At 46.8% G+C, this 10,000-nt stretch overlaps 2 protein-coding genes across 2 annotated transcripts; both read right to left on the bottom strand.

The window, feature by feature from the left end:
* Nucleotides 1–292: 292 nt before the first annotated feature.
* On the bottom strand, nucleotides 293–2,445 carry LOC127744512 (ATP synthase subunit alpha, mitochondrial-like). The gene has a single exon (XM_052256639.1). It carries the CDS (start codon nucleotides 854–856, stop codon nucleotides 293–295), a length of 564 nt encoding a protein of 187 aa, XP_052112599.1. The 5' UTR covers nucleotides 857–2,445.
* Nucleotides 2,446–6,986: 4,541 nt separating this feature from the next.
* Nucleotides 6,987–7,589, bottom strand: LOC107472331 (uncharacterized mitochondrial protein AtMg01280-like). Its single transcript, XM_016091853.1, has one exon. It carries the CDS (start codon nucleotides 7,587–7,589, stop codon nucleotides 6,987–6,989), a length of 603 nt encoding a protein of 200 aa, XP_015947339.1.
* Nucleotides 7,590–10,000: the final 2,411 nt, after the last annotated feature.

The following is a 10,000-nucleotide window of genomic DNA, read 5'->3' as shown; positions in this document are numbered from 1 at the left end:
GCGGCTATGTAGCAGTATTTTTCCTTTCTTACTGCAATCAGAAGTGGGACTATTTCTCGAATGAGATGGGGGACGTCTCATCCGAGGGAATCAAACTCCCCTTGGGAGTCCTTTCCATCGGTCCCTTATGACCCGCCACCCTTACCAGCAGGCTCAGTTCCGTCTGTCCCGTCGTTACCATCCATTGGCAGTGATTATGAGGTGGAGCAGCCGGCTCCTATACAAGCACCAGTGGATGACACGATGGAAGCTGACAATAAACCCCATGGTTATTGGGCTATTCGCCGAATAATCATGGATCTGTTTTTCCAGTTTGTCGGTCCCCGATTATCAGTTCTCGTTGACCACGGCCTATAGGAACCAGGCTATCTACCGCTTTTAACCCTGTTTGCATAGGCTCGTGCACAGATTTACGTTCAATAATCCCAGGTGCTTTCACTTCGACACGTCTTCGCTCGTGATCGCTTAGAGCCCCTCTTCCATCAATGGGGACTCCCAAGGCGTCGACCACACGCCCTAGCATAGCCTTTCCCGCAGGAACATCCACAATGGATCCAGTGCGTTTGACAAGATCTCCTTCTTTTATAGCGGTATCACTACCAAAGACAACAATTCCGACATTCTCATTCTCAAGATTCAACGCTATTCCTTTCACACCGCTGGCAAATTCAACCATTTCCCCAGCTTGAATCTCCTTCAATCCATAAACGCGTGCAATCCCATCTCCAACTGAGACCACTCGACCGATCTCATCCACTTGAAAATTAGTGTAAAAGTTGGTAATTCTACTTTCTAATAGAGTAGTTAGTTCCGCAGCTCTTACAGAGAATTCCATAATGAAAATTCCATCAATCATTCATTTTCGAGGTGAGAGGGATTGCAAAAGAAAGACTCACTTAACACTTTCTAACTCACACCGGCCCGCAAGTGTGCTTTCACTTGAAGAGACTGACTTGCGCCCATAAGTACTATACTTTGATAAAGGAATGGGGAGGCGGAGATATTTTGGCGTAAAAAGAAAAAAAAACCAGCTACTTCTACTTGAAAGCACCTATTAAAGAAGAGGGACTCGATTAAAGGACTCATACAAGACTTATTCCAGACCTTATTCCTTCGCATGCTTCTAAGGCTCGAACTCGTCACTAAGTACGAGAGCTCTAATGTCATGTCAAACCTGAAAGCGGATGCGAGAAAGATGTCAAAAATCTGCTTAGGGTCAGGACTTTATCTTCTTGCCCTGCTTGCCACCAGTCTGAAAGCCTGATTCGCAGCTCTCTAAATCATTCCGAAATAAGTTTGGGGTAGGGGTCTAGCTCAGCTCTAAGCCTAGGATAGGACCACCTTGTCAAGGAACCAACTTCTTTCTATTTGAGTATAATGAGAACGGAGTCTCAGTAAGCCGGGCAAAAGCCCACCCTCTAGTCCTAAAGTCAAGGCTTTTCCCAGATTCATCTCATTTTTTTCTCGGTAAAACCGCCCTAAGCAGACCAAGCTTCCTTAGTGTACTGAGCCTACCTATTCAAGAGACCCGGAGACTAGCCGCTATACTAAATACTAATCCCAGAGCCCGATATCCATCTTCAGCTTCTCAGCTTCGAAGGTGAATGTTCATATAAATTAGAGATGCCTAAGGTACAGTAGCATGACTCAAGGAGCCTATTCTTTCACAGCTTCTATGCCAAGGAGGTTCCAGTTCGCCATTCCTATTATTTATAGGCTTCCAGTCTCCTCAGAAGTCTGCTCTTCCATCTTCGCAGAATTCACCTGGCTCTCTTACTCACCTTCGCGTCTAGGGCATGATGTCTTTATTTAATTCAATTGGTCAATCGTCTTGTTATTCTCAATCAATTCTTCCAGGCCTCTCTACGGGATTGGAAGAAGGAGTTTTCACCCAAATGAGTTAGACTTCCTCCGAACCGTGTCATTCTCGAAGTATGGCACAACACTCTGTCGAAAACACGAGGCGGGAGTGCGTCGAAGCATGAATTGACCTAGCGACGTGAACCTCGGGTGAGGTGCACTAGCCCTTCCCCAAAACAAAAAAAGAATGCCGCTATCATGCGCGAAGCGAAGCTTGATAGGAGCCCGAGAGAATAGAGCAAACTCGACGTCACAAAACCAGGGATAGATCGCTCAAGGGAGCAACTCGAGATAGATGCATGATTCTTTCTCCTGCCCTTCACTTAGAAAGAAAAGTCCATTTTTCAGCACGCACTAATTCCTACTGTCGGTCGAATAGCCTTCTTGTGTGACCTTCCACGGGGTGGCAAGCTTTAGAGAATAGGGGCGAGGTCCCCATACTACAGAAGGCCATAAGCAGTGGCTCGACGGAGATGGTTCGAATCAAGCGAAACCAAAGGCATTCGTTGGCACCCGAGATGCTAAGGCCAGTTCCCCATTATTGGGACTTTTGGGATATGGAAAAGCACTTTCTGTTTGTGCCCCTTTTGACGACCAAGTCACAATGGCAACAAACAATGTATCTATCTGGGGCAGCTGTGGTGACGGACGCGATATGAGGACATGCTGGAGGGCCGTTGCGAGATCAACGCCTGGGATGGGAGGAACTAAATAGGGAGAAAAAGGAAAGGAGCAGTTCCTGCCTGGGAACGTCGTATGGCTCGCACGAGAGTCCCTGATGCGGGCCGGCACTGTTCGAGAAAATCAAAGCAGACCATGGGGCCTTCGTCAGGTAGGGCCCGAGCTATAGACAAAGAAGGGCTTTGATAGATAGAATAAGGCACTCAGACATAAAAAAGAGGGCTACTTCACTATGAATGGTAACATATGAATTGAGACTAATGCGACGGGTGTCAATTACCAAAAACGACTCGACCACTAACTCAGTCCCGCGGGACATTTCTAACACAAGGCCGAAGATGGATGCGAAGAATATTTGCAACCACTCTCGAACCATCACATGGATTCCAACCCAACTGCCCATGATATAGTAAGAACGGAATGGAAGGGGCAAAAAAACGAACGATTCTATACGCAGACGTGAAAGCTCTATTGATAGAAGCATTCATTCTAGCCTATATCTTTATTTTGAGAGGAACGATTCCCTCGTCTGAGAACCGCCATTCACGCACTATTCCTCCCCACTAAAAAGAGCGATTGATAATCTCGATAACCTAAACAAAAATGCAGAAGTGAGCGTACCCCAAAGCTATCCTCTCTTCCCCTTTTTTAGCCAACCCCTTTTTTTCACCTTGAATTGGTCAAAGCCAATAATCTGATAAATAGAAGGCAGAGAGATCAGAAAGATACGCGGACGACTTGACTATAGTATAGGTCGGATGTTTCCGTGAGCAGTAAGCAGCAGATCTCCCCTCATTGATTTTGGGAAAGCAGGTGGCCGCCTGTGAATTCTTTCAAGGCAAGGGGCGGCCTGATTCGACATTGTTGTTTACTCTGATCCGGTCGAGGTGGTTTTCGTTTACCAGCGCGTAGGCGGTCTAAGTTCCTATGACCGAGTCTTTCTGGCCCCTGTGAACATCTTTTCTTAATGTATTAAAGAGGGCCTCTCTAACCGGTGAAAAGTGGTGGGTGTCCACTAACGGCCATTCCTGGCTCGGCTCCGATAACGCAATTCCGGAAGGAGTCGGTAGTTGGGCACTGGATCCCTTCGGACCTGGAGAACGTGTGATGCTGGGTTGGGGTTTGGTGAACCAACAGGTCGCTCCTCTAGTTGAAGTATCGGGCCCCTTTTTCTTTCGTTGCCTAGGTTACACCTTCGGAATACCCCAGAAGGGAATTTCTATCTAAATCCCTCAATCTTCACTTTACGCCACGCCGACTCTCCTTTCGTCATAAGGCGTGGAATTAGACCAAGGGGAATCTCCATAGGAAGTAGTCCCTCAGATTTCGCACGTAGGAGATCGAGACCCCCAGGGCTATGAGGAAAGATGTAGATCGATCGCCTCAGATAGACAACTACATAGAGGGTCTCTACAAGTCTATATATTCTTTTTTATTTCGTTCCCCCCACCAATGAGGTCTGCAAGTTTCACATCTAAGTAATACCCGATCCGATAGTTTACGATATATATTTTACAACAACATTCTAAGCTAAGAAAGGAGATTTTTAGATATCGGTAGTTGTCCGGTCGTACCCAAACAGTAAGATTCCAGAGGGAAATGCACCTAAGATCAAATATTTCGAGCCGGCTTCCGTGGAAAATTCAGACTTTCTTTTTGATGCTGCCATCACATAAAAACATAAACTTTGAGGCTCAATAGCTAAATACATGGCAATTGAATCATGAGCCGAGATCATAAAGAGCATACTGCGAGTAGGAAGTGGAATTAATACAATGAATTCAGAAGCATCAAACCTCTCTTGTTCGGAAGAATCGAAACACATCGAAATGGTACCAGCCGTACTTAATAATAGAAGGATTTGGCAGAAATATGTAAAATTATCCCTCCTAAAAAGATTATTCCGGAATAAATGGGCAATAGTTAGGAGAGGTGCGCCAGCGGCGAGCAGAAGCAAGGTTATTAGATACCTCAGGAAAGCCCGGCCAGAACCACACGTGCAAGTTTCCCTGCATGTGGCTCGTCCGTGATAACTTATTCGGATTTGCGCGAACTAGCGGACCGATCACTAAGTGGGGATGCTCCCTCCAGCATGAGCGAACCTTTTCGAAACTGGTTAGGAATGGGCGTCACTATCCCAGCCCGGATCCAGCCAGGTTCTATTGATCATGTCTCCTTCCCCCCTTGTCTTGGGGCATCTTTCTTTGGCTTTACGAGATAAAGCCCGCCATCAAAGTCTTTCTCTTCTCGTCCTGGATCATATTCCGGTGCGTCCACAGAAGAGGAAATAGCAATGCATCTTGCTCAGCAGGCGTAGCTTGGAGTGGGAGTGTAGCGTGGGTAAGGTAAGGAAAGTGGCCGCCAGAGAGGAAGCCAAACCGGCCTCTTAAGCGCAGCTAATATGCGCCGGAGAAAGCCAGGTGCCGGAGGTAAGCTCTATTCTATTCGGCCTGGAGCATAGATTCCCCATAACGAATAGGCTAGCTCTATCTCTCGCCTATCCTGTGCTCGAGAAGGTCCCCCAGTTCCTCGGCAGCACCTCGAGGTGCATTTAGTTGTCTTACATGAGACTTAGGATATTCCTCACTCCATGGCATGGCGCCTTTCGCTTATCCATTCCGCCCGTCCAGACGCGGCGCCCTTTTTCATTATCATCTACCGCCCTTTCTTTCCTCCCGGCTATTCACGCATGAAGATCGTCGTATGTATGCTCGACTTCGGTTGCCAGTGCGTGTAGGTAGGAGTACATTATGGCAGGATCAGTCACCCGGGCAAACCAACCCTCCTCCGAGAAGAATTGTGCTATGCCCCCCCGATCCCTATAGAGCGAAAGAGCTGCCTGGTGATCCCTAGGTTGCAGCACGCCCGGTCGTTAACTCCTCGCGCCGCTGCCGCCGTTTCTAGGACCGACCGACGCCTCACCTGCACAGGTACCTACGTAGTGTCGGTCGCACATTCAACATAGCGTTCGGACTCATGTGCCTTCCAGAACCTGGGGTATTCGAGCCAGCCGCGTACGATTAGCCAGCCTTGCGGCTGCAAAAGGATTAGACGTCCTCCCATGCTACGGTTCCCTGCGGTCCGAACCCGGTGCCGCATTAGGTTAGGGAGCTGGGCTTTTTTCGCTCCTCTCACATTCGTTCGAGCTGCTTCGCTCCTCCGCATCCCAAAGCGCGCTGCCCTCCTAGGCGCACAACACTAAGTAATCCAAGCCAACCCACATTACTGACTAACGGTGGATAATCATATTTCTTAGAGGTACTAAATACAACTCCATGAATGAGCAAGATGGAGGTTGCATTAATGATAAAGATCTCTGGGGAAACCGCTAAAAAAAGATTGAACATGTGGGAGGCGAACGAATTCTGTTTTCATTTTCCCCGTATGGAGCGCTGAGTTACTTACGAAAGTTGTACCGAGGGGGTGTGCAACGTCCTTCCCCATATTCTAAATAAAGAAAGCCCTTTCCCACGTTGCCTGCCAACTGGTACTTTCGGGTCATCAGGCCCCCCCCCAAACAGGCTACGCCCGCGGAGCGGAAGAGTGCTCATCCGGAATAATCCGTTGGGGCACCCTCCCTTTTAATTCGGAATAGGTAGCCGAATACTGCCCTTGTAGCTGCAGCTCCTCCCGTTGGGCATAGAGCCTTTCTAGGAGCAGCTCCCTTGACTAAGAAGGGGGCGGTACGAGGATTATCGAGAGCTCTCGCTCCTTTCCCCATCCAATCGCCTGTGGGGTCAAGGCCCGCCATTTGGCGGATAATATCCACCTTCCTTGACCTCAATAGGTCTTCGGCCTGATATCGGGCTAGCTCTATCTCAGGGGCCGATGGAGTGGTATTGTGATCCAAAAGGCGATGCTGTATGGATCCAACACAATCCCCTCCTATCACTTCATCCGGCAGATATGGATAGGGGACCACCCCTTGGGGTGGATTAGCCGGACCAGCTTCCTAACCCTTGTTCTATTGGTTTGGCGGTTGCTACCAAGACGATTTCTTTATGCCCATCAAAGGACCTCGAGATGCTAATCCACGAAAAACGATACGAGAAATTCGAAAGAACTCATATACGGAACGAGGGCGACCCGTGGAAATACATCGGTTTCTGACTCGTGCAAAGGAACTATTTCTTGGCAACTTGGACAACTTATAACGAAGTTTGTCCCGCATATCACTAGGAAGATCCGAATCTTTACAAAAGGCTTTATAAAGCTTTCGTCTCAATTCATATTTAGTCGCGAGCAATCTACGTTTGTGATCTCGTATATTTCGCTTCTCCGACACGAATCTCTTACTCAGAATCTCCCTCATCTTTTTACAAAAAGCCCACTTATTATTACCCAATTCATTAGAAGCTGCTCATCTGGTCCTTACTTTCCCCTACCTTCCGTAGGCATGTTCGGGGAGTAGCCTGATTGATAAAGTATCAACTTGTGTGGGCCTCTTAACGATTTGAGGTTGACGTGGGATTAAAGATGGGGAGGATAGTATTGGGACCATTATTCTGAAGGTCCATACGAAGTCCTTCCAAGAAAGCTATTTCTTTCTTGTCCTTTTCCACCACTGGCTCTTTCGCCTGTTTGTCCAGCAGTTCCCGCCGTTCGTCCAAGAAGTCGTCAAAGACTTCGTTAGGTTTGTAGGGGGCCTGGCCGGCCAAGTAAGGGTGCTCAGAAAGCACCCTATTAAAAAGACGGAAACACTCATGTTTCTGCTCCCGGATCCGGAGATCCCGGTTTTCAAACTCAAGAAGGGAGTTAGAATCCCTCTGAGAGGAAACATGATCTAGCTCATGTCTTATTTGAGCCCAATAGTCTCCCCTTGCCTTATCCAGCAAATAGGGGCTATTGTCCAGCTCGAGCCGTACAATGCGAAATCGCATTGACGATTCCAAGCTTTCATTTCGCACAACAGACCCTTGATGGGACGGCCCTTCTCCTGGAGAAGGAGGAATTACATTATCCCCCGTCTCGGAGGACGAGCCCGGCTGTGTGGAATAGGTAGGCGTCGGCTGGTTCACGCTGGACGCCGAACCATCCCCCGAAACCATAGAAAGGATTACACCTCCTTCGTTCGAAACTACTGGACAAATAATTGAAAGCAATAGTAAGCCCGTATAAATCCTAAAAGAACCAAGATACAAGGCGACCAGAAAATAAAGGCACGTATCGATAACCAAGACGAGTCCCCTTCCATAACGTCTAGTTAATGAGACCCCAAAAAAACCCCGGAGCGCACAACAAAAAAACAAGACTATCCCATAAAGGGGGATAGTCATTAGACTGCTGCTTTGTTCTGATCCAAAATAGAGCAACCGTCCTACAAAAGCACCAACTACGGAACCCAAAATTGGAATTAGTGGAGACATGACAGAAACCGTTCAAAAAGAGCTCTGCTCCCAACCAAAAAGGGGAGACTTGTTTGTTGTCAATTGCCGGTTGGGTTTATCAACCAAGAAAGAATTGGGAAAGACAAGATGCACAAAGCAAACTTAACTGGGAAGAGTCGCGAGAGCTTCCACGCGCGTGTCGCGCCGCTATATGCTGTCCCCTACCCAGGAGCTAGGCTCGGCCCATACAGTACCAGGGAGGAAGCCGATAGCATTAGGAAGGAGAATTATCAGCACTTTACACAGAGAAAGCATGATGAACAATTAGCTGCTGGTAAACAGTCCCATGCCAGCTATCACACATCTCACTTTACGCAGAGTCAGCGCGAAGAAAGGCAGATCAACTTCCTTTCTCTTACTTACGACATTTTCATTTCTAGTTAGAGGAGCAGACCACTCTAACTTACTTTATCTTAGATAGAGCTATGATAAATGTAAAACTCACCCACTGAAGAACTAATGTGAGCTCGGGAGGAAATGTGCCTCGTACTTTGCTACAACGATCTTTGTATGTACGGGTATTGATAATGGAAGAGACTAGATCAAATAGGGCAATTCGTAATGCTCTCTTCCTTCCTGTCCTAAATAAGGCTTGTCATCCCTTACCTATGCTCATCGGCTGGCATTCTTCTTAGTTCTGAGGTATCTAATGCTGTCTTTCCAGATGGATTATTACTTATATAATTAATTAGTAATTCTAATTGTTGCTACTACGGTAAATAATACTATTCTTATGTATGGACAGTCCAGGAACGAGACCTTCACCTAACCCTCAGAAGGTTGGCTCGTTGTTAACAAGCAAATGCGAAGGAAAAGGCTTCAATCTCACATTTCGATGTCACTGCTGAATGAATGTGGTTGCTTGAAAGGAAAATTTCACATATGGAAGAGATAGGATTCACTCACAGGAAGAAAGCGGCGAACTCCAGAGAGAGGGGAGGCGCCCTCAACCTCTTAATCAAGCCGGAAGTGAGGGGCCAGAAAGCATCGATTTCCAGGTATATCTATTATACGTTATTTCACCGATGCAAGTGCCGAGTTGTTTCGAGTCTCAGAATCCGATCCTCGCTCAGCTCCAGCTGAAAATGTCTGATATGTAGTCCCATTTTCCGGTAGAAATGATGGGTTGAGTCGGTAAACTGTCATGTAAAGAAAGCAGATACTCTCCAGTTGACAGAAGAGTGATTGCAAGAGATAGGGGAAAAAAGATAGATAGCGCGCATATTGACTTATAGCTGTCTATTTACTTCTGCTGCTGCCCGTTACTAAGGAAGGGAAGATAATGGATTAAGTCAGGACACGATCGATTGACACAGAAGGGGGGGTTGCGAAGCAAGATGATTGCATTAATCAAGCAATGTATACAGATAGAGATGAGCATTTGTGCATTGATACCAATACAAAAAGGGGATTCGCTAAGCTAGCAGCTTTAAAGTAATGACATCCTGTTGATTCCTAGCTGACTAATAAAAGTTCTAAAACTAGTCCCTTCGTACTCTATTTTCTATTCCCCATTCCTACGAATGCTGAATCGCTTAGATGTGTTCGCCCTGCCCATGTGTAGAAGAAATATATTATGTCCGATTTGCTGACTACCTTGCTATAGACATCGCGAGAAGTAACGACAAAGCAGGAGATCATAAACAAACAAGATACAAACCAACAAACATACCTGATAGGGCTGCAGCTAAGAGCAAAAGTCATAGGGACAGCGGCGCTTCACTGGGTCCATATGACTATCATCAAAATACAGATGAAGATGCGTAGTCAACGGATCCCTAGTCTTAGAACTAGGAGTTTCACAGTGAGATAGACGTCTAAGATAAAGTGCAAGCCAGCAAGCATTCCTACTATAACATAGCCTCAGAGTCCACCAAAAGAAGATTTATAGAATCTAGGGGCACTAAGACTAGTGATAACGGGAACCCCAGACCTGTAACATAAATCCTACACTCGCTAAAAAGGAGGAGTCCAGAAAGTCTATTAGAATCCCTCGGGAACAAATCAGACTTCACAATCACTTAGGCGCTTATAGGCTTAGCAAGGACAAAGCAACTAAAGCCTTAGGGAAA

The sequence above is a fragment of the Arachis duranensis genome, unplaced genomic scaffold (genome assembly GCF_000817695.3).
Source record: "Arachis duranensis cultivar V14167 unplaced genomic scaffold, aradu.V14167.gnm2.J7QH unplaced_Scaffold_52197, whole genome shotgun sequence".
Taxonomy (NCBI): domain Eukaryota; kingdom Viridiplantae; phylum Streptophyta; class Magnoliopsida; order Fabales; family Fabaceae; genus Arachis; species Arachis duranensis.
This window is presented reverse-complemented; position numbering and strand designations above follow the sequence as displayed.

Excerpts from the sequence above, each read along its gene's own strand:
- LOC127744512 (XM_052256639.1), bottom strand. The coding sequence starts at position 856 with ATGATTGATGGAATTTTCATTATGGAATTCTCTGTAAGAGCTGCGGAA.
- LOC107472331 (XM_016091853.1), bottom strand. The coding sequence starts at position 7,589 with ATGGTTTCGGGGGATGGTTCGGCGTCCAGCGTGAACCAGCCGACGCCT.